This window comes from Myripristis murdjan, chromosome 10 (genome assembly GCF_902150065.1).
Source record: "Myripristis murdjan chromosome 10, fMyrMur1.1, whole genome shotgun sequence".
NCBI classification, from domain to species: domain Eukaryota; kingdom Metazoa; phylum Chordata; class Actinopteri; order Holocentriformes; family Holocentridae; genus Myripristis; species Myripristis murdjan.
In genome coordinates, this window is record NC_043989.1 from 23,034,011 (window position 1) to 23,058,973 (window position 24,963).

Below are 24,963 nucleotides of genomic sequence, written 5' to 3' on the forward strand. Positions count from 1 at the left end.
ACCAAGAGTGAGCAAAAGTCAGATATCCATCCTCCTCTACAAATCCTGAAATGGCCAAATCCACCATTATTAGATTCTCTATTTTGTAATTTAATGACTTTTTGTCAATGTAAGTGGAGCATTAACTCCCCCACTGATTAAACTAAGTCAGCGAATCATTTCTATTGCTAATATGCAATACCTTGCCTGCTCTTTTACAATTGGAGATCTTGATATCTTAATTAAAATATCAATAAAGTCATGAAGAAATGTTAATGACAAAGTTAATCTCCTGGCGACCCTGAGACAAAAGACAAGCCACAGCTGAATGAAAAACCACAGGATCTCATCACTCCTCTACACACTGACCTGAGACCAGCATCTATTTCCACATAGAGGAGAAAAACGACCACATCACCTACACAGAGTGTTAAATGATAAGCAGCCCCTCCTGGAGAACATCACCAAGACTTTACTTCTGGTTATACAGGGAAGTGGCATTCAAATCCAGTCCTCAGGCTCCACAATACTACAGGTTTTCTATCCCACCAGGCAGTGAAATGCATTCATCTGGCATCCCAGGTCTAAATCACCAGCGAGGTAGATACAAAGCCTGCAGTACTCCTGACCTTGAAGGCTGGATTTGTGCACCGCTGGAATTGGGTCTGTAAAATGTAGTCACTTGGATTTATTAGAGTAAGGCGGGATATCACAGGTGAAGGAGCCGCCATCAAACAGTGTGAGGGCAAGATGACAGACGGGAACTAAAGCTCCACCATGGGCCTGCAGACCGCAATGCACTGCAGCCCCAGCTGGAGACTGGAAATCTGCCAGCCAAGCCAGGAAGCTGGGGATGTTTGTGCTGGCCCACTGGGTTTTATTCCTGTGCCTACACTCTCCTTCACCTTTATAGATCCATTTTACCATTCTAAAAGTAAATTATCATCCTAAGTGGAAAATCACTAAAAAAGTTTCACTGATGACCAAGAGGGCTGTGGCTATTGCTGTAAACATACATTATCAATCACCTATTATTCAAAAACCTGAGAAAGTACTGCACAGCAGCTCCATGAGTGTTGTATTAAAGACCATTAGGTAAGGACCTCAGGCAGAAAAGATGGTTGTGGTATTAACAGTGACACATGTAAATGCATTCCACATGCAAACCATGTCTTAACTACATTGAATCTGTGCGGCTTGTCGACTGTATTGACTCAGCCGTTTTGTGACCAGAGGCGTGTTGCAGAAATTGCAGATTGAGGCTTTAAATAAAGTAAGTCACAATAAATCACTCAAGGGTCAACCCCTACAGTTTTATGGTTTGATGGAAATACATTTGGCAATGGTTAAGTTTAGTCTTGATGTTTCAGACTGTATAACAACCTAAATGTTTGTTGTTTCCAGCAGTCATTCACTATAAACTGCATAAGTCTGTTTTTACCCTCCATCACAATAAGCTGTACTGATGTTATACCATTTGCACATTTCCACTGTTTGCTCTGCTCTATTACATTTTAATTTATGGACTTCACTTTGTGTGCCATTCACTGTAACAGAGCCAAGGTTTTTTGGCTTTTTGTTGAGAGGACAGGGGAACCTGTCTGCTTTGTCAAGTTATGCGTTATTATGTTAGTTTCTATCAATCATATAATTGCTGAAAATGGTATAACAAGGTGCTTTTTAAGCGTGTCAGCAGGCTGGTTTGTGTTTGCTCGTTCTTGTAGAAGCTAAATTGATTTGAAAGCTGGTAGGTGGCATTTAGCTTTATTGAGAAGCATTTCAATCACTGCAAAAAGGTCAGTCGTCAAAAATAGCTGCTATTGATAGGAAAAAGTCAATTATATTAAGGCAAAAGTAATCCTGACACTGAGAGGCTGGGAGAATAAGTGAATGAGTAGACTAGTGAGTCACTGAGATTAAATAAGATGTGTCAACAGTGAATATCAGAAATGATTGGCACTTTCTTTGGCTGGATCACCAGGCTTCACATCCTCTGATTTGGAGCTCTGTTGAAAAACACACACACATACACACACTGAGTAAATATACTATGGCCAAGCACAGTATGCTGCACAATGCATCTCATGCATATAAAACAGTTACTATTTGCTATGTGTATTTACTCTTGAATCTGTGTCTATTATTTGGATATGGATGAGTATGTTTCTGTAAAAATATTAACATTTGTTTTGGGTTATGATAATATTGCTGAAAAATGGACCCACTGCTACCATTGACTTATGTCAGGTCAGTTCTAATCCCTGCATGTAATGAAGCTAGTCTGGCGGACTGGCGTCTGCTGCTACCTTGGTCTTGAAGAGGAGGTTGATGACGCCCTTTGAGCGCCTGTCTGCGGTTCGATCAGAATTCGGACAGACAGGCATGCTCTTGCTGTCTCTCCTGGCTCTGGTGATGTCTGTCTCTTCTGCCCCACCCACCACTGACAAGGACAGGCCTATGGATGGAAAATGAATAAACAGTTTGTGTTTGTGTGTGTGTGTATTTCACTGATATACACAGAATAAAAGGTATGCCGGTTCATATAAAGTGCAATCAGACTAATTTCTGTTGCTGCTTGGGGTTGCAAATCTTTTCCACTGTTGTACTGCATGTTTTTGCAACACCAGTGACACTTTGTGTTTATACAGTAAATCTCCAGGGTCTGTAGCCAGCTTTGCTAAGCAGAGATAATGTATTAACAGTGAATGCTGGCTCAGCTGGCACGGTCCAACATGGTGGCGTGCCAGCAAAAAATCAGCAAACTGAAGACTGCTGCTCAGTTTTGAACTGTTAGTTTAAGTAATTGAGATAATTAAATGTAAAACATCAACTTGGATCAAAATGAAGGGCAGTTCTGAGGGGAAAAAAAACATGCGCACACACACACACACACACACACACACACACACACACACACACACACACACACTAATTTTCCCTCTTTCATCAGATTTTAATTAGTATTTGTTGGGCCAAGCCACTATTGCAATATCCCTCTTGGCTTAAAAAACATGTTTTGACATTGCACTCAAAATATACTTTTAAACAGGTTTGTGCACCTTTAGGTCAAAAACTTAATCAGGATATGAGTCATTCTTCAATTACCAAAAAAAAAAATAGTCACCTGTAATAGCAGGCAGGGATCTGGAGTTGACATTGGTCAAAATGACACTTTCTTCATTTGGCTCGGAGAGGTTGGTGTCACTGCGGAACTCCTGCTTCTTTGACAGCTAGAGGGAGACAGAGATTGCTCAAGCACACACTCACTGGCCTGGATTTACCTACACAATCACAATCATAGCCACTATGATGGGCAAAGACAATAAATGGACAGGATTTTGGAATTCAGTCAACAATTCAAAATGTTGCCTATGCTGCAAGGAAGAACATTTTATTGCAGGGGATTGATGAAAAAGTGGCAAGTGTTAAAGGCTGGCAGAGAGAACTGTTTCATTTAGTACCTTTAAAGTATCTCATATGTTACATTTTAAAAGAGCACAGTTTTAGAAAATTTGGAAACCCTATTTGAGCTATGCAGAGCCTGGTGTCTCTTTCATCATGCTGCAGGGGTTTTGTTGACTGTTCTTATTACACATTATCACTGTAACTTGGATTGTGTGTATGAATCTGTGCTAGTGTTCTGTGTTTTTGGTTTGCTTGTTTTTACTGTTTAGTCTATTGTATTTTTTTTTCTTACTGATTTCATAATGTATCCATTTGCTACTTGTTGTAAAACTAAAAACTAATTAATACATTGTTAAAATAATAAATCAAAATGGAATGTTAATGATGAAAGATGCATCTCTGAATTAGGGATGTCAGATCGGCCTCCATTTCCATCTCTCCTCTTTTTCCTCGATTCCTTCATTGTCACTCTGTCTCCTTTTCTCCCTGCGTTTCTCACCCGTTTGCAATCCAGTGTGCTTGTCCTCTCTCTCTCCTCGCTGATGAAAATCATGCTGCTCCTCTTCTTTTTCTTCTTACTCTTCCTGAGTCTGACCTCGCTGTCTCCCACCATCATCACCTCCTCCATCGCGCTCACACTCAAGCTGCCGCTGGAGCGTGGCAGGGTCGGGGTCCGGGGGGCTGGGGATTCAGGGGGGAAGTCCCTGGGAGGAGGAGAGAGTGCAAGGAATAGAATTAAATAATTTTTATTAGATCCAACTATGCCGAGTGGGCTCTTCTCTCCTTGGAGAGGATGTTCGACCTAAATTGCCTTGGAGAGACTGAACATCTCAAGAAACTGAGCAAGGAGAAGCATTTTTATACATTTTACCAAATGGTTCAACTGGCTGTCTACTATTGACTCTGACTTGGACGTGATGCCTGTTCTTGCAACGACTGCAATACATTTGTTCTCACTAGCCAAGTCACTGTCCAATGGATACTTAATGGGCAAGTAAACTTCTGGGAACTTTATCTCTCTTTTGTTCTCAGCATTCTTTTGTTTAAGAATTGTATTTTTTGTGTATGTGTGTGTGTGTGTGTGTGTGTGTGCGTGTGTGCTTGTGTGTGTGTAACCTGTCTGAGTAGAGCCTGGTTGGAGTCCCACATTCAGAGCTCTGCAGTGAGGAGCTGGAGATGATGGACTGACGGATGGAGCGCAGCATGGAACGAGGACGAGTGGACTTCCTCTCGTCCATGTCCGGCTGGGAGTGAGGGATGAGAGAAAAATGAAAAAGAAAGACAGATGGAAAAAAATGAGCTGGACAATACAGTGGTTAAAACTGGAAGGATCATAGATAGAGACACTGACTGGGGCTTTGGTCTAATGTGGAAATAATCACCATTATGGAAGACTTACAGGAGAAACAGAAAAGTTGTATTAGGGTGTGAAAAAATAGCAAAGTGAGTCAAGTCATTCTGAAACACATCATGCAATTATCAGCCCTACTGATCATAAGTTTAATTTCTCAACGGGGGAGACCCAAGTTACAAGATAATGACCATATTTAGCCCGACCCAGTTCTTGTTGTGAACGAGAATCTGGGTACAAATCCCACTTGAAAGCTTTTCTCAGAGGCTTTTACAGAACACTTTGATCTTCAAGTTTTGCCTGAGTCAGCTCATTTGCTGTTTAATTACCGCTGCTCCACCATAATTAGAATGCGTGTGTCCAGACTTGAACATGTTTAGGATTAACAGAGAAACATCACAGTGCAGTCAACCGTAACTCATTTTTCTCCCCATCTGCCTGCCTCTCTGGCTCTCTGGCTCTGTGTTCTCACCAGTTCTCTCACTCCGTATTCCTTCTCCACTTTTTTCTTCAACTGTTTGAAGCACTCCTCCATGCGCTCATGGAAAGGACGCAGGTCATCGGTCACTCTCTTCCCGTGGAGGGCAATCCCTCCGCCTAGTAATGGGATCTAGAAACACAAAAGTGGTATGTGCTGTTGCATGATTATGGCTAGGCATCAAATGGTGAGCACTAACTGAGGATAAAGGTAAGTCACTGGAACGTTCTTACAAAGACAAAACAGAAAACTACACTGTCTCTGCATTCATGTGTGTGCATGTTTTGGTGTGTGTGCAGTATACCTGCCATGCAATGAGATCTTTGAGGCGCAGCAGTTTATCTCTGTCTTCTGGGTGCTGCAGAGCATACTCCTCGGTGAAGAACGCCTGGCGCAAAGGAAGGATTAAAGACAATTTTAATAAATGACGGCTATACTTTTCACCTGATCAGGCAGTTTGTAAATTAATAACTGACTTTTCCACTTGCATGTGCAGTTTTTAAACACCCTAATCTTGTCCTATGTGGCATATGATCGTGTTAAATGGTGTACACTAATGATATTTAGGCTCATGAAGAGACGAGACTCTAACTGGTTCATAGCATTTAATGTCATTTAGACCGCAGCATTAGACTCTGATCGTGTGCAGCGCCTCAGTTGGTGATATGGATATATGATATTAACAGGATTAAAGTCAAGCCTTCAAGGGAGATGAGGAGGAAGAAGGAGGGTCTGCTTCTATAGCTCAGGTAACTTTATCTGTTTCAAAGTTTAGTGTCAAGGATTCTTCATGGGAAAATGAAAAACAGAGTTCAGACAGCAAATCATTGCTTCAGAAGGACAAGAGAAATAATATGATCCCAAATGTCTAAACACATACATGTGCATGTCCACAGTCTAACCTGACATGTCTACATTATTGAATGAGTCGTTTTATTATTATAGTTTCATTATTACATTATGTGCTATTGGAGGCAAAAGTCAAATAAAAACCCATGATTAAAATTTATATGATCATCATTAACCTCATATTCATCATGCATTACATTTAACAGCAGAAAGGCCAAACTCTCTAACCAAACTTCTGCATATCATTGCAAAGGGCTGTTAGGTAGCAGGTTAAGTCCTTGACCTCTGACCTTTTCATACTTGGCAAAGCCGCCCATGACAGCTGGGTCCACGATGCCATTGAGCAGCATGGAGAGGGGGTTGATGGGAAGGCTCAAGTCAGCCTGGTATTGGTTGATCATGGTCAGAATCTTCTCATTGGTGGATTCCATGGTCTCTATGGCGTTCTCCAGTGGAGACAGGGTGGTCTGGGAGGCGGGGGACAGGTACAGGGGGAGAGTAAGAGTGGGAGAAGTGAGGGAAGGGGGAGGCAAGGATGTGGAAGGGCAGAAGGATGAAAATAGAGATGTCAGAAATCACGACAAGAGTACAGAGAAACATAAAGGATGGAAAGGGAATGAGGTGAGACAGGGAGAACGTTACAATGGGGACAATCACAAAACAGACTGAAAGACAGGCATGTAGGTAAACACATCCACTCCAACTTACATGCTTCATGTCAGTGGCCTCAAACCAGCGCAGGATCCCTGGAAGCTTGTAGACAGTGGTGAAGGTTGTGCGCTCAATCCACATAGACTAAAGATGAACAAAAAGAGTATTAACAGTTAAAAAAGATCCTCTGCTGCTGTATACCTGTGAACACTTAAGTCTGATATTAAAATCTGCAACGTTATCAGATACTTATCTCAGATCTTGAGATAAGTATCTGATAAGGTTGCAGATAATGAGATACCTATCTCAGCATCTAATAACTTGTCTTATATACGCGGATCTGATACCTCACACCTTAATGTGATAAATTATAATCTGATATCTTATCTTTTCATTATACCATAAGCTTCTGTTGGAGGCCATCCTCTCCACAGAGCCAGGAATCTGTATTATCTTTACCATTTGTTCATTCTAACTGTGTTTTGAATGTATACAATGGGTTTTCAGTAGGTTTCTTAGCTCATGAATCTTGCTGTATCCATTTAAACAGCAGTAAAAAAAAAATCCATTTAAAGTGGTGACTCACAGCAAACTCATTGTTGGGGTCCACAGGTCCTTTCCTCACAGGTCTGGAGTAGTGGAAACGCTGCACATAGTTGGACTTGTAGAAGCTATATATGATATGGGGAGAGAGAAGTGAAAGACAATGGAGACAAAGAGAAGTGGAAAGAGGTCATTTACAAGAGGAGGAAATAGCCAAAATAATATCACGTAATCAGAACATTCCTCTAAACATCACAATTGCTGTTTAGATTGTGTTTCGAGAGTGTTTAGAGTTACATTAGTTTTTTTTCCTGGTAATAAAATAGGTCTGGAAACTGCATTAGGACTGTTTTTTTCCTAAGGCTCCTTATCATTTCTCGTACCACTACCTAACTTGATGGAAATTTTATGAGGTAAACAAAGAGCTCAGTTGGCACTGACTTGATGATCTGGTCGGGGACAGGTTTGTTCTTCAGACGAGGAGGGATCTCGAGGACAGGCTGCACGGTGAAACACTGGATATCTGGTGCAGCACACTCAGGAATATAACATCGCTCCAGAGCTACATGATGAAGAATATCTGTCTCTGTGCCAGTCTGCATGTACAAAGCCATGGGCTCCTCTGTGTGCTTGAGGGATGTGCCTGCGGGGTTTAAGGATATTTGTGTGTACCTTTGTTGGTCTGGGTTGGATTGTCTTGAGCCATACAATAGAGATAGTGTTGCTTCTGTTTGTCTGGGAAATGCAAATGCAAATTCCAATCCCTAAAACCCTCTGAAATATTAATACAAGTCTGCAAAATTTACAGGGTATCTGCAGATTTCGGAAAGCCTTTCAGAAAGACTTGTTAAGACCTTTTTGTTTATAGACGAAAGGAACTGAATTCAAGATCATTTTAACAGTCATGGTAAAAGAAACAAAGGTCTGTCAAAAACAATTTTGAACTGAATGTACCAAACACAAGCACTGAAATTATACATGGGCAGTAAGAGAAGAACAGTATGTAAATTAAATGTTTAGGGCCGTGAAGTCCAGTTATGATTGGGAACAGATGTGATGAAAACTTTTTGCATATTTCATTAACCTTGTTCTGTATTGATCTAAGAGTTGACATTCATGTGGGCCAAAGTTTATGTGAGCAATTGTAAGTTTCAGTAAAGTAAAAAAACTAATATACGGCAAACACTGCCAGTTTAATCTAAGTAAATATCGTTAAATGTGAAGAAATTGCCAATAACTCTAAATTTGTATAGGAATGAAACCTGATTTGAATTGTTGTTACATATATAATTATATATACATATAACAGATAACCATATATAAACATCTCCTAATAACATTTTATGAGAATATTGATACAATTATTTTGTTCATCATGTTTTTTCCCTTCTTTCTTTTCCTTTTTTCCCCTTGTTCTCCCTGGGTAGCAGTCAATATTTCTTCGACCTGCCATATGTCTATTTGTTTGCTTGTATGTTTGCGATTCCATTTGTCTATTCTGATGTCAGTCTGTCTTCACATGCTAATCGGCAATTTCTTTCTGTTTTTTTTTTTTTTTTTTTTTTTTTACTGACTTAATTGTTTTGTTGTTTATTTTGGTATTGGTATGTCTTTCTCTAATCATTTTATCAATATTAGAGTCAATATTGCTTGTGCTTGTCATATTTCTATTTGTTTGCTTGTATGTTTGTGATTCCATTTGTCTGTTTTTGTTGTTTATTATGGTATATAAGTCTTTCATTAATAATGTTAATTTATATTTTGGTGAACACTGACAATAAAAAGTTGTCTTAAGGAGAGGGATTGGTGCTGGACCAAGCAAAGTTAAATAAATACATACATACATACATACATACATACATAAATTTAAATAAATAAATAAATAAAATATAGCATAAATTTTATGGCCTTAATTGAGATATTTTACTTATTTACTCAGATCTGAGTTAATATGTTTATAGTGTTAATTTATGCACATTTGTACTCATGTGTGCATTATACATGGAATTTATATTTGTGCTCATTTCCATGTGCATGCATATTTGTGAAAGGGGAGGGAGGGGGTGACAGAGAGAGAGAGAGAGAGAGGGGGAGAGAGAGAGAGAGAGAGTTCTCCTGCTGAAGGATACACTGCAGCGGGGAGTTCCTGATCTCGTCCCCTGGCATGGTGGTGGTGTTGAGGCGCACAGCACTGGGGAACTGGCTCATCAGCTGGTTCTGGAAGTCCTCCCTGCGCTCATACTCCTTACCACGATGGATAAACACCTTGTTCTGAACCAGAGGGAATGGATTCCATTAATAATAATGATGATAAAACAATAAAGTGGTACTTTATCCTATGATCACGATAGGGATATTCTCTGTTTGTTTCTCCCTGTCCCAGTAGAACCACCGTGGATTTAGCGACTTAAAAACTGAGCTACTGAGGGAGTGTGTGTCTGTCTTTAATAGCAGCTCATAAACTGTTGATAGTTTACTCTTTATCACAGCAGATTAACATATCTAATAACAGCTACAAACACTGGAAGACATTCTGCTATTTGCTGACATCCCATATACTACTCTGTGCCTCATCCTTTCAACCAGCTATATGGTGTGTTAGGAATGCAATGCACCTCTGCAGTTTGTTACAACTCAGCCTCAATGCTTAAACTGTAAAGAAAGTATTCTACTGTCAAAATAAGGGGGCAATTTTATTTCTGTGCATAGCATGCATAGTGGGGTTTTCATGTATCTATTTTTATGTGAATTGCGAAGAAACCGAAATAGATAAACACAAATTCTGCAAAACAAAAAAAAACAAAACAAAAAAAACTATGTTTCACAAAAAAAGTTATAAAACTTGGCTGAGGTGGATAAGTTGGTATATGGACAAAAGGAAATATGATTTTATTTAAAGAAATTATCATGTAGCACACTATGCCTCCACTCTGTTTAATGACAACAAAATGGAGGTGGAAAAGAGTAAACTAAAGTGCAATAAAGCCATGTACAACTGAGTGAGGGCTGGTATTACCACTCATCCCAGAACAAGGAGATCATCAAATCTCTCTCCATCTTCTAAACTGTTTGGTTGCCCATCTTTCAAAACATACCAACCTACATTCAAATTCACATAACGTTTTTGATGGAAATGTGAATTGATTCACATTTTGTTTTGAGTTTCTTATTCTAAAAAAAACTGAGATATTCTTCAAAGAGTGCTATTAGATTTTGTTTCAGGGACTGTCATACAAACCCTGAGAAAAGGAGGGTAGCCCTGTCCATAGTAACCAACTGCAAAGTAGTCTGGCTTAGGCCTCAAGATCTTCATAATGTTCTCATAGAACTTAGCCTGCTTCTCCTGCAGAGAGAGAGAGAGGGAGAGAGAGAGAGAGAGACATGAGGGGAGATTTTCTGTATGCACTGGGCAGCCACAGCAGTTTTATCAGCCAGTGCCAATGACAATGCCACCCTCAGCAGAACGCTGGGTGTTTGAGGGTGATAGATGGAGGAAAAGATTAAGTGCATGTCATTCAAGGGCAATGTCTGTCATTTATCTAACCACATAAATTCACCATTAGCTGGGACAACTACTGCCACTTGAAGCAAGAGAAAGATTCTCCCATTGTTGGGAAGCTTGTAATTCTCTCCGGGGAGAGGAAAAAAGAGGAGAATGAAAGGGGGACAGAGGACAGGGCGGCACTGAACCAGCTGCTGATATTTGAGTATGAAGGGAATCACAGGGTGTAGCGTCAAAATGAAGTTGGAGGGAAAAGAAAGAGGAGTGACTGAGAGGTTAAAGTGAGAGGAGTCAGACAAACATTGAAGCTGCTGATGATTGACATAAAGGAAGCACAAATTCGGGGCCATATGGTAATCAAGAAACCTAAAACTGAAGCTATATTTGAAGGAAATGAAGAAGTGTCAAAGAAGTATTCATTTTGAAGATTGAGTGAATGGTTCGCTGTCATTTGTTGGTCACATTTTAGAATAACAGGACTAAAATATAAAAAAAAAAAAAAGTAGAAGAAAATGATGAATTGTTAACAAAATTCTGATTCTGTGCGACTTGGAGCTCGGCTATAAGACAATTTGTGAATATTTCTGTATCCAAAAGTGTGACAATGCTCAGCCAGCTGATCAGTGAAAATCAGTGATAAGGAAGTAATACGGCTATCGGTGGTAATAAACATGTCTCTCAAATTTAGTGAGGGTTCAGTAAGCCAGAGCAGCACTTGAATTGGACTAAAATGCTGCAATCAACAACTTTTACAGATTGCCTAAGTTCCCTTCAAACTTTTCCTTGAACTCAAAAGCAAAAGTCTATGAAGGGAGCTCGAGGGAGAAAGCAGAGGAATGAAAATCCAAAGAATGTGAAAGCATAATTAGTGCGTGCAAAAACATGGAGGCTTGAGTTTATCACACATTACCAGTCTCTTGCTGAGTAACTCATAGTCAAAGATCTCGTTCTCATATTGCTCAGCCAGCTCCTTACACAGAGTAATGGCCTCCTCCCACATCTACACACACACACACACACACACACACACCAAGGAAAGAAACAGAAGTATACTCCGTCACACCATCTGTTAATAAATTCACGACAGCTGTGATGGCAGTAATTCATCTAGTGAATTGTCTCAGTTTTTGACTCTCTGGGGAGTAAAGGGAAACGTGTCTATCACTGCCATAGAGAACATAAAGTCCTCATGGGGAATACTAAGTGAATGTGATTCTTTCATGTTCTGCACAGACAGTATGACTGCAAATACTGTACACAACACTGTCTACCTCAAAAAAAAAAAAAAAAAGAAAAAGAAAAAGAAAAAGGTACAGACCTTGCCTGCAGCAGTGGAAAAAAAATTTAAATAAAAGTGCATGAAACCCATATTGATTTCTCTTTGTTCAGATTATTTTGCCTACAGTCTTTTCCTCTGTTTACCTTTTTGTACAAGAAATTATGTCAAAATAGCCAGTAGCCAAATCATATCTGAATATCCCCTGCAAACACCGCCTAAGTAATGAAAAGTCACACAAATGAGTGATAGGGTGATACAAAATAAATCTACAACTCATTTTGGGATCCTGATCCACACTTAACCGCTTACCATTCTGGCAATTTCTTAGACCGATTTTATTGAGGGGCAGGGAACCCCCGGGGGGAAATAATAGGTTAACAATAAATGCCAAATTGAAGTGGTATATATTACCTGAAAAGTGGGAACCTGAATATTGAGATGCATCTCAGCACTGTGTGTCAAGTTATTATAGTTATAAAACTGCAATAAGCATTGTGTTTTGGTTAGGCGCCTATTTATTTTTGTATGTATTTAGAGTGTAAAGGGGTACAACATTATGATAGAAGTACATATTAGCCATTCCCATGCTCAAAAGCTGTTGCAGCAATTTTGGGGTTGAAACCATTTGTTACACAGATATAGTGCAACATTTAGCCATTTTTCACCACTTGAGAATGAACAAAAATGGTCAACAAAATCCTTCCAAAATACCACATTAGCACAACAAGACCTTGAGGAAAACCACAGAAAAATTCATGCTTTGATTTGGTGTCAAAAACTTTTGACATTTAGAGATTGCTGTAAAAACTGTGTTTTCTGCAATTGGTTGGCAAACATTCTGTTCTGGAAATTGCTCAGACACTCCCCTTTATTGACAGTATACCTAAGAAACCATACATCTTCTGAATGCCCCCAGTCTCTAGTTTGTGGTCATAAAGTTCCATGAAGCTGTGATTATTATAGAGGTCACTATAGGTCATTTTTTAGACAGTGTACAGCTATACAGTCTACAGTCTCAAATAGATAAAGTCGGCCGGGCTGCCGATCCAACAGGCTGTTGGAGTGGTAAGGGGTTAAAATGACACTTCCAACAAATTTCAGGAAAATGCCATTAAAATTACAAGGCTCAGTACTAAGGAGTTGCCATGTGCATTCACATGCTGCTGACCTTGCCCTTGTCAAAGTAGTCGATGATGGTGTCGTAGAGTGTTTCTTTGAGCTGCCTCTGGGTTTGGGAGCCATGAAACTCGAACTGAGGGCTGCAACCGTCATCTGACCACTGGAATGGAGGCATGAAGGAAGAGAGAGATATGGAGGGAAGGACAGGGAGAAAATGTGAGATATGTGTGAGAGCATAATCAATTTATATTAGTGAAACAAACAAAATAATAATAACAAAGAAAGTCCACCGTCTGGCTTTTGCTGTCCCATTATTCATTGTGCTGACACAGATCTTAAGATTAGGGAAGGTGAGTAAGTGTACCAACAGAGTTTTTTCTTTGTTATAATAAATCAATATTAGCCCTGAGCTGAGCTTGGCTTACACAGAGAAACCAAGCACTGCACAAAAATAGACAGCACAATGCCCATTCATCACCAAAATTAGACAACACTTCATCCATTTATTACATAAATTACACATAAATTCATTTAGAAACCACAACAATGGAAGGGCATAATGAAATCCTAAACTGAATTCAGCAGCTAAATGCTAAGCGCGCTGAATGTGGGAGCAGCTGTTTGCTCATCTTTAGCTTTCATTTGCAGATGCTACACTCTGCAGAGGGGATTGTGTGATATGTCGCTGGTGATCTTAGCCTATGCTCGTTCTGTCACTGAGTGGAAAAAAAAAAAAAGAGTTCATATACAAATTGTCCTGGAGCCAGTGCTGCAAAAATGGCTTTAGGCTGAATGCTGTTGTAGAGGGTCTAATTGCTGGAACTGTACTAGCTGCTTAGGATAGAGGGGGAAGAGGATTACAGCATGCCATGCGTTCCAGCTGGCTCTTTCCATTAGTGTGAATTGGGCATAGTGGGACTGACACTGGAGATGAATGGAGACTATAAAAACTGTTAAGAGTTCAATTGCTTTGATGTAATGATACAAGACAGGGAGAGAGAGAGAGAGAGAGAGAGAGAGAGAGAGAGAGAGAGGGAGAGAGAGAGAGAGAGAGAGAGAGAGAGAGATGACCTTATTCTATTGTCCCTGTAAGTGTCCCATAAAAGAGACAGAGACAAGTGAGGTCAAATACACACATGCACACAACAGAGATACACACAGAAACACACTGACACAAGCACACTATAATACATGCATACACACACACTCACACATTGCATCAATCACTGTAGTAACCCGGCCACACTGGCCAATGTCACACCATAAACTAAACTCACTGAAATACATCCTTTGAAGGCCAGCGCCGTGGCAACCATTCATTAACCAATAAAAAACTTTCCCGCTTGTTGCAGTCAGACAAGTGAGCAGGCAGACAGGAGGCCAAGACACTGGGCATTAAGCAGCCCTATTCACTATCTCATCGCATGTGTATGTGTGTGTGTGTGTGTGTGTGTGTGTGTGTGTCTGTGTGTGTGTGTGCATACCTTAAGCAGGCGAGAATGGAGCAGCAAGGTATATGCTGCCTCTGTGTAGTTCTCTCCATCCAGATGAAGGTCCCTCAGCTTGTAGAGGTACCTGCACACACACACACACACACACACGCAAGGTCATAAAGGTCAAATCAATTCAAAATGCAACTGATACACTTTCCCACTAGATGCCACTGTTGGACAACATGAAGGCCACACCAACCTCTTTAGTTAAAATCCCATTATTATGCCAACCAACAGCCACAGGAGGCCTGCATATGGACAATTTATCCCCAGTGGTTCTTTCCCTGTCTCTCTCTGTCTCTGTCTCTGTCTCTCTCTCTCTCACACACACACACACACACATGCACACACAAAACTTCAACATACTAACCCTCAGATGGTACACAAAATGGAGGAGTCATCCCTAGTACCACGCATAAACACATATGTACATGGGTATACATATACACACACAAGTGCACAAATACAAGAATTTACCAAGTGCATTTCCATGAATAAACCATTGCAGCAAGACTGATGGCTTGGCAAAGCGATGTGTTCATGTCAGCAGGAATGTTTCGGAGCCCATGGATGTTTTATAAGACTGCCGGGGAGGAAAACAGAAACAGAAACAATGCCCCCCTGGCAAACCAACTGTCTTTTAACCCCCTCGACACAGCTTCTGTTTTTAGCTGTGATCTTTCTCTGTCTCTGTCTCTGCCTCTGCTCTGCTGTCGAACCAAAAACTTTCTGCCACAGACAGCCAGATATTGGAATTTCATGTTAGACATTGATTTATTTACAAAAAAAGAAAAGAACGGCTGCAACGTGTTTTTAAATGAACATTTATCCATCTGTCTGTGCAATTTGGATGTACTGTCAGGTCAGTCAGTCAATGCGTCTATCAAAATGTTGAATGTTCGGATCATCCTTCAATCTTGCTTTGTCATTTGCACCTCGTCTCCTCCTATTACTTTCTCTCTCTCTTAACTCACTCAATCACAGTCACATATTATCCTCTTTTCCAGCTCCATCGGTGATGACAAGCCAAGTGCTGCTGACAGTGTGAATCAAGAAAATAAAAAAAACCATTCAGTCCTTCTTAGTCCTGTTTTCTCAACTCATCTGGCTACCCCTCCACTCTTATCTATTTGTCTTTCTCCAATCCCTCTGTGACTCTCTCTTCCTCTCCTCTGACTATATCCCTCCCTCACCTCCCTGCCTGATCCGATCTTTTTACCAGTGCTGTGGTCTTCAAGAGCCAAATTCAGCCCGGGGCAACTGGAGGAGATACACTTCAATCCTCTTACACGAAACTACAGTGAGGGAGAAGTCATTTTGCACGCATCAACTGGTTATTGAGCAGTATACAATTAATAAATGACAGAACATTTGGATTACTATTGTAAAAATGTAACTGTAATTGTAAATCTTCACACTTCACATTTTACCAAAAAGCTTAATCTCCTGTAATTCTCCTTGTATGCATTTTGATGACACCACACAATAGGAGATCTCTGTAAATAGAGCGTAAAAGTTCAGAAGTAAAATTCCAATTCATTACTCACAATGGGGAATTTTTTTTTTAACTATTATGTATTAACCATGCAAAGATGACATACTTTTAGCCTCAAGAATGTGAAACAATGGTATGTGCTCCTGCAGAAGCCACAAGTTTGTCTGATTTCAACACTGTTTTGTTCCCAAATTGCTTTTCAGTACCTCAGTACCTATGACTAAAAAACTAATTCCACCAATCAGAGACGTCGTTGTTACAATGGAGATGCTGACGCACTTAAGTCAGCAGTTTCTTTGAGGGTGACTACTGCTAGCTAGACTGCTAACTAGAAACTAGAATGCTAACTAGAGCAATATGACACTAAACACTATTATCTGTGTACCACAAATGAGAAACCAGTATAATCACGAAAGACAAAATGTAACTGCAGATGAGGGATGCAAAACAGCAACGTTTTATGGGACGTGTAGTTCACTGCCGGTAAAACAAGGTAAGCACAGTCTTGTACCTTTGCTTTTATGTTTTTGTTTTTTTTTTCAAATACTTTTTTGACTGTGAATCACTTTTTATAAAGTCATGATTCATCTCGTGGCTAGGTGGATCAGTTCAAGCCCTAAAACTGTTATAGTCTAATGATGGTGAATTCCTGTGGGAGAAATGACTGGGGCAATGTGCTTCTGGAGGCGGGTAGGACTTTAGCTGTAACACTTGACTGATGCACTCTATTACCTTGCATCGACTGCTGCAGTAGTGTCAGTACACAGCAATATAGCCAAATCTTTATGATCACAAGACATCCCAGTCTCTGGCCTTTTATACCAAAAACACACTGTTGCTTCAGCACTGCTCCTTTTTAGGGGGATATTATGCCATAAGTTACGTTTGCTCAAAGGTCAGTTTCTAAAGCTACAAGTCAAGCAGCCTAATGCTGGTGTATTCTCTATAAAAAAGAAAGAGGGCTGGAATCCCATTCAAAGCAACTGATAGCTAATTATGTCTGTATGTGATCACCGCAAATATGCCACGATGCCGGACAGAATCTCGACTTGTTTTTAAACCACCCAGCCTTCCCCGTTCTCTCTCTCTCCCCCTCCCTCCCTCTCACATCATCTCTCATCTCTCTCTGCTCTCCCTCCTTCCCTCAATGCACATGCCGCAGTCAGACCAAGAGCTGATCCTGTGGATTTTGACATTAATTCAGCAGGACCATATAATCCCTTGTCAGATTATGGAGCCACACGCGGACGCATGTACACACATTATAACACACACACATGCATGCATATATACACACACACACACAACAGTGACGTGCATCATATAAATGTATGACATGTGTACATTTCTTGCATACATACCTGATGTACATCCCTTCACGATTGATGTCTTTGTAAAAGTTCTGCAAAGCCAAAAAGAAAAGTTGTGTTAGTAGGAGTCTTTGTGTGTGTTTGTGTGTGTGTGTGTGTGTGAGTAAAAGAGGGAGGGAGGGAGAGAAAGAATTAGAAAGGGTTCAGTCTGAGGCAGATTGGAATAGCTGTAAATTTTGGGTGTTTGTGTGGCTGTGCTCAAGTGTACATCTATGTGTGTGTGTGTGTGTGGTATACTGTATGCTTCAGATAGCAGTTTGTGTGTGTCTGTGTGTGTGTGTGTGTGTGTACGTGTGGGAGTTCGTGCATGTGCATGTGTTACTTAAGCAGCGCAAATTCCCAGTTTAATGAAGTTTAATGACATCTTCAGAGAATGGAGGAGTGGAACGACCTGATGTAACCCCTCCTCTCATCACCAGCATGAGCTAACAGACACAGAAATACACACAAATGCGCACACGCACACACACAAATATATATATAAAAAAATAGCTAGATTACTGTGAGCCACTCTGTGAGTATAATACATATGCATATTAATAGGTATTTGCTTTATATTTTTCAAAGGACAGTCACACCATTGTTTGTGTCAATGCAATTTAGCTCAAGTAAGCTAATTTGAATCTGGAGGTCGGCTCATCTGCATGAAGGTTACTTCAGGTGTCCAGCACTTCAGCAGTAGCCTTTGCCACTGTCCTTTAAAGTGGCTTCGATGCATCATCCCTGTCTGACCCAAAACAACACAGTGGGAACTGTTTCAGAATCCCCACTGCATGCCACACAGCAATATGGTGATGATTTACCATCAGATATGTAGGCAGTGAGGCTGACAATAGCAGTGAGCTTCTGTGAGCAGCTCAATGAATCCCTGGAAAGCCCTAGTCACATCGGAAAGCCTTTAGCCTGTGGTTAGCGGATGAGAGGGCATGCCAGACTGGTGTGTGTGTCTATAGATGGATATGTGAATATGTGTGCACATGCTTTGAGTGTACATGCACATTTCTCTCTCTGTGTGTGTGTGTGTGTGTGTGTCTGTATGTGTGTGAGTGTGTGTGTGTTCTGTAGTCAGTAATCCTAGCTGGGGGCATGGATAAGAAAGCATGCTAATGCCTGTTAGCCCGCAGTAGGGATTTCTAGCTAGCCAAACAAATGAAAGAGAATAGCTGGCGGGCAGCTACCACAGGCTACAGGCTAAACACCCCAGCCATGTGCCAGCAGCACACCTGCCTCTGGGGAAACCAACCCATCCCAGGCTGCAGAGGCAAACTCACTTCTGCTTATCATTACTTGACCCTTCTAAACGATCGTGTCTAAGAAATGTCTTCAAAAACGAAAGTTCCAGGAAGGAAATTCGAAGGAAAAAACATAGAGATAAACAGAGGCAAGAGAGAGTTTGGAGGAGGAATTATGGGATTTAATCTGCGGTGGAGATGATCTTACGTTGGCTAGATGGGATCCGTTTCTAAATCTAAGAATAACGTGGGGAAGAATCTGATTAGGAGATGATATAAAAAGAAAGGATGCGGAACAGACAGGGGGGCTGATGCAACCTTGTGGAAACTGTCACAGACCAGACACAAGATGAATCCTGTGCTTTAGATCAATCAGCCTGAAAATTGAAAGGGGAAATAGAAAACAAAGAAACTCTGCATGAAAGACAAAATGTAAAAATAGTGTTTCATAGTGATCCACTCTGGCTCCTTTATGGGTGAGCTTATTGACTGAGCTCTCTATGAGCGAAACTCCATAACGGGTCTCAATTATAAATGAGATTTTTGATGTGTGTGTCTGAGATCGGCAACTTTACTGTGAAGTCATGGCAAAGTAGATGAAACGCAATGTTAGTAACAGTGAAGGCAAATCCATGTCGCCAGCATAAGGGAGATTGTAGAGCAGCAACTGAGAGTGTGGTCTGCCAGCACTAAAAAAACTTGTAAATTATGCAATTTCTTTTGAAGGGATAATTTTGCACACCACTACTTCACCCCCAGTTTGTGCAGAATATATGCAAAAGCAACTTTGTTGTGGAGGTGGGACTTGCAATAGAACTATAAAATACAGCTTTCAAGTCTCTAGGATTTACAAGGATACTGCATGGATAGCTCAGCTGGTTTATTGGTGTGTATTCCCAGAAAGGTGGGTTTTACCAGAAGATTGACGGTACAGCTCATGCGGTTGTTGCGGCTGTCGTCACTCATCACAGTGCGGTAGTCAAGGAGACGGACAAGGAGTCCCTTCACCAGGGTGACAAAGTGCTCCACCTCAGTCTTCAGCAACGGCTTCTCAGCAGCACACTCCAGCAGGCTGAGAGACACACACATACACACACACACACACACACACACACACACACACACACACACACACACACAACATTGAAGAGTCAGTCAGGGTGGTCCAGAGGATTGTGTACTGATATTCAATCCCTTCAGTTTTGACAAGTGTGAAACCAGAGAAGACAGCATTACAACGTGTGTAACATCACTAGGCAACATTTAACCTCTTCAATTCTGCCTCTGCCACCGGTGGGTTTGTCACTGCTGCGTGGCCAAGAATTATTCAAGCCCACAGAACTTCATTTCACATTCTACTGAAGCCCTCAAGGTTTCCAAAGATATCAAATATGTTCTGCTGAATTACAGGGAAATGTGTGTAAAATGATGCACAGTACATCCAGATATGTGTCTTTCTGATATAATGGTGAAGCTACAAAACAATGGCATCTTAGGTTTGAATATTTCACTCATTATAATTTGTGATTTAGCTTCAATGAAAAATTCCCCACCAGCAGATACAGAATATGTGACACTATCGCACAATATGGATTGTTTTTTTTTTTTTTTAATTTGAAGTTACTCCAGTGTACACTTGAGAGAAAATTTGAGTTCAGGCTTCGGCTAGGTGAAGACTGACTGCTTAAACTGAACAACAGCCAATCAGATCAGATAACGCTCTGATGATGGCTGTGCGCAGAAATGCATTAGCGTTTTCTAAGGTGATGTGAGCGAATATACTGGTGAAATGTGAGTATTTTGTCCTTGACTTGACAATTTGGGATGTGTTACCTTTTCACACCTATTGAATACTGGATTGGGGGTTTAACATTCCACTGAAAAACAATTTGTTGAAGTGCAACCCTCTCTTCCAACCAGCCAGTCAGCTCACCAAGATTTTGAATGCTGAAAGCTAGTTAGTTGGGAAGGCTAGGGTGAATTGTGATATCATCCACTCTAGTAATATTTTTGATTTATTCAAAGCTTTACCAATTTTTGTGCCATCTGTGCAGTATTTCTTCAGATTGATCAGTTTCTCTATAAAGTTGTGTGCATATTAAGCATTATTTAATATTATATTAAGCATATTGACTATTGTGACTTGGATGAAGGTTTATTGTGGCAGATACTAATACTTATGCTTACATGCTTTCCAGCAGTTGCATGTATCGCTCATCCCCTCCTCCACCTTCCACCTCATGGTCCAACTTCAGGATGATCTCATTCTCAAACTACAGTGAAAAAGAGAGAGGGGGAGAGGGAGACAGCAGAAGCAGAGAGACAAAGGAGAGATGAGAAAGCAATAAAGAGGAGTAAAAAAGGAAAAATCAATTATGCAAGCATAATTAAGGTGGCTCTTACATTAATGTGCAATGTCACAGGTAGTCAATGGGTAAGTGAATTTTCTGGTAGTGTTGGTGAGGGTGTTCTTGCTCATGGTTTTCATTGCACTTATAGCAACAGTGCATGTTTATATTTAGAGTATGTCCAGGCATGTGCATTATCGCGTGTCTCTGTGTGTCCTTACCTTGTGGAAGTTTCCAGAGTGTGTGTGTTCACAGGTGATCATGTCAAAGAAGATGGGAATGGTGGCTCTCCTCAGCTCCTCCTCTGGGATCAAAGTCATCTCTAGGATGGGACCCACCATGCCAGGGATGAAACAGATCTTATGGCTGCCTGCAAGAAAGACACACACACACACACACACACACACACACACATGCATATGAACACACATGGACACAAAGCAATTTGATTATGCTTTTCTAACATCAGAGAAGCAGCGAGCCATGCCACATTTGCATGAACCTTGTTGGCATGAGCCAGTCATGTTTGCATGTTTTTTTTCTTACCAAGTTTGTACCACATGTCACGTATGGCAAAACCAATGAGTCTCCTCATATCTCCATACCTGAGAGAGAGAGAGAGAGAGAGAGAGAGAGAGAGAGAGAGAGAGAGAGAGAGAGAGAGAGAGAGAGAGAGAGAGATGAGGGGAGATATAGAGAGATAAGAGAGAGACAGAAACATGTACTATTAGACAAAGAGAAATCATCACCTTGGTTCAGAACCAATTTCAATGTCAATAATGTTAATTTCCCTCTCTTAAACTAAATGGCCCAATGGGAAAGATGATGCACTGCTAATCTGCCCCAACATGAACTAAATTCAGTGTCTATCCATAGGCATTACACACATAAACAACAGTGCTGAGGCCACAACAGATTAAAAATCATTGAGCGTTTCATTAGAGCAGGGAGAGTAGGTGTGTTAAATAAGGAGAGATTATACGGTCTGTCTGTCTCTCACTTGGCTAGGATCTTGTTCCTCTTGGTCGGCGAGAAATGCTGAAGCTGCAAAGACTCCTGGGTAATAAACGCCACCGCCAAGTGGAAATAGTTATTCCACAACTGGTGGGGGGGGGAGAGGGAAGGCAGGGGTAAGTGAGAGAATGGGGATCCATCTTAAGCAGTGCAGGTAATATGGTATCAGATACAAACACAACAGACACTTTTCACAGCAGCCATTTTAACATGAAATCGCTGGCAAACACAGGTGTGGCAAATGGTATTAATTATGGTTCCATTCTATTTAAATGGAGCAGTGTCCTCCCAGTGAGCCAGCATGAACAGCAGCAGGACTCCGGCTCAGTTAGAGCTAAATGGAACAGAACCTTAATTAATGTCATTAGCACCACCTGTTTTTACCTGCTATTTCATGTTCAAATAGTTGCTGTGAAAAAGATCCATAGAGCTGTGTTTACTAAAAAAAGAAATTAAATGAGCATCTAATGCAGCTGACTGTATGAACTAACACAAACTAATGTTTATTTTATGGAATGTACTACTGTAGGTTTGTTTGTATGTGTAAATGTGCTGTGTAGTGTAATGTAGGCTATATAAATGCTTGCTGTGTTTTAACTGTGTGTCACCTAGTTTATAGTGTGACAGACCTATGGTATTAGCTAATGGAGTTCTTAATGAATGAGCAAATAAACAAACTTTGTATTCACTGTAGATCCACAAAATTGGAAATCCATACCAACCTGCACTTCAAAGTCGTCGTTATTGAGGAACTTGCGGTTCATAGTATCAGCATATATATTGATGGCTCTCAGGAACACTCTGATGGAAATGTGCGCCCACACACAAGCACACACACATACACGCACGCACGCACACACGCACACACGCACACACGCAGGCATACACATACGTCAAATATGCAATCAAAGAGGCATTGAACCAAGTGAAATGGAACTGAATGCTGATGATATAGCAACACCATCAAATAATGCAAAAATTAACTTGCTCATGCAGTTGTTTGACTGCCAATGAAGTGTTAATTAATACAAAACCATTTTTTGGTAAATAAACTCCTGTCTTGGGATTAAAAAAGTCTGACATCCTCCTCATAATTACGCCTACTTTCAGTGCTTTAGATTCAACATCTCCATTAAAAAAGAATTATCATGATAATTTAATGTAATAATGATAGTGTATCAGATGGTGTTTAGCAGATGTATCAGCAAGTGTTCTGAAAGTGAAGAGAAGTTTAGCTAAGTAGTAAGCATGCCCCCAATCTCTCTCTGCCCCAACACTACCTATCTGTCATTGTTATCCACAGCCAATTGGCGCTCCTTCTCCCTCTGCTCCTTCTCTCATTTTCTTTTCAGTGGGAGTTTGTCTCTCTATCTGCCCATCGCTCTCCTTTCCCCAGTCTACAGCTTCTCCTTATCATCTTCTGTCTCTCCCTCTACCTCATTCTCACTTCCTGCCTTCTGCCTGTCTCTCTCGTTCTGTTGCTGTCTCACACAGCTTTAGCCGCTTGATAGCTCTGTCAGTTGCATGCACACCACACACACACTCACACACAGACAGACACATCCGTCACATCAGCCTTTTTCATCGTCCCAGCCTTGATCCCAGCTTTACTATCTCTTTGCCTTATCCCTGCCTGGGTTTGTGTGGATGCACAAGTCACTGCAGACATAAACAATCCTTTAAAGGGCAAAGGCACCATGCCTTGTTGGCCCTGGATGGCATTCCTGCCTTAATATCACTTAATAACACATCAGAATTTCATAGACACATCGGGGAAGTGGCACATGAAGGTTAAAGAAGTGGGCTTAGGAAGAAGAGGCTGATGGTTAAGATTCCTTAACCGATTGTGCGTTTAACTGCATTGGGGTGAAGCGGGGGTGGTACTGAAAACCAGCATGGGCGCTCGGTCAGTCGTCCCCGTATACATTAAGAATAGATGTGTCACTTGCAGTTTCAAAGAGTGAGAATGATTTTATCACACTGGTGGAGTTTCTTGAATAGAAAATTTGACGCAGAGGATGAATTTTAAGAGGACAAGCCTTGCTGGATCCCCTGTCAAGATTTCTGCCACCTAGCACTTGTAAGAAGACAGAAATGAAAAGAAAAGAAAAAAAAAAAAAAGGAAATTACCAGTATGTCAGGTACTGGGCATATATCCATTTAAACTGACTCAAAAGTTGTTCTCAGGCCCTGTTAACTTAATAAAAAAAAAAAAAAAAAACAGCAGTGGGGGGAATTGTCTAGTAAATAACCACATGCCTGGACTGCTATTAACAACCATCAAGTGTACAACGATAAACTTAGGTAAGCACACTGGTTCACTACGAGCAGTAAAGCTGTTCTTGTTTGTCATCTCTTCAAGTATCGATAAGTTGTGAAAAAGAGAGTATCTTTACTAAAACACAATAATTTGATTCCCAAATGCAGAGTGGATCTTTAGAATCTCAGCTGGCAGATACATCTGGAATTCAGCTGAACAAGGTGAGAATGAAATTTATACAGTGTTTCACTGGATGAGTGACAGCAGCCCTGCAGTGTGTGTGTATGTGTGTGTGTGTGTGTGTGCAAACGTGTTTGCAGTGTGGTACCTGTTCTGCACCATGATCATGGCCATCCAGTCGGAGGGATAGACATGTTTTCCAATCAGGTCTTTAAAGAGCAGGAAGGTCTCCATCAGGAAGTCCTGCAGGAAAACACACAAGATAAAGAGAACCGAGAACAAGTGTGTGTAAGTGTATGTACACACTGTACACTTGCGTGATGAGAGTTTGAATTGGTGAGCGAGAGGGCTACAGTTTGTTACTGAGACCTGCTGTATGAATACACCGTATATTGTGTATTTGCTTTAATTTTGC

General features: G+C 40.8%; 1 protein-coding gene across 3 annotated transcripts in view; it reads right to left on the bottom strand.

Annotated features, from left to right (window-relative positions):
• Positions 1-1,727: 1,727 nt before the first annotated feature.
• The window catches only part of dock2 (dedicator of cytokinesis 2), a 117,221-nt gene continuing 93,985 nt past the window's right edge, over positions 1,728-24,963 (bottom strand). For all 3 annotated transcript variants that reach the window (XM_030061271.1, XM_030061270.1, XM_030061269.1), the window contains exons 28-51: positions 24,697-24,791; positions 22,831-22,909; positions 22,095-22,195; positions 21,641-21,699; positions 21,316-21,464; positions 20,934-21,019; positions 19,662-19,818; positions 17,506-17,546; positions 14,641-14,731; positions 13,206-13,316; positions 11,669-11,758; positions 10,495-10,599; positions 9,386-9,527; positions 7,698-7,779; positions 7,300-7,384; positions 6,771-6,857; positions 6,353-6,529; positions 5,518-5,601; positions 5,208-5,345; positions 4,501-4,628; positions 3,884-4,088; positions 3,104-3,209; positions 2,286-2,434; positions 1,728-1,985 (exon numbers count right to left, since the gene is read on the bottom strand). In XM_030061271.1, coding sequence (XP_029917131.1) covers positions 1,923-1,985; positions 2,286-2,434; positions 3,104-3,209; positions 3,884-4,088; positions 4,501-4,628; positions 5,208-5,345; positions 5,518-5,601; positions 6,353-6,529; positions 6,771-6,857; positions 7,300-7,384; positions 7,698-7,779; positions 9,386-9,527; positions 10,495-10,599; positions 11,669-11,758; positions 13,206-13,316; positions 14,641-14,731; positions 17,506-17,546; positions 19,662-19,818; positions 20,934-21,019; positions 21,316-21,464; positions 21,641-21,699; positions 22,095-22,195; positions 22,831-22,909; positions 24,697-24,791 — 2,610 coding nt within the window. In that variant the 3' untranslated portion in view covers positions 1,728-1,922. The remainder of the gene's footprint in view (positions 1,986-2,285; positions 2,435-3,103; positions 3,210-3,883; positions 4,089-4,500; positions 4,629-5,207; positions 5,346-5,517; positions 5,602-6,352; positions 6,530-6,770; positions 6,858-7,299; positions 7,385-7,697; positions 7,780-9,385; positions 9,528-10,494; positions 10,600-11,668; positions 11,759-13,205; positions 13,317-14,640; positions 14,732-17,505; positions 17,547-19,661; positions 19,819-20,933; positions 21,020-21,315; positions 21,465-21,640; positions 21,700-22,094; positions 22,196-22,830; positions 22,910-24,696; positions 24,792-24,963) is intronic.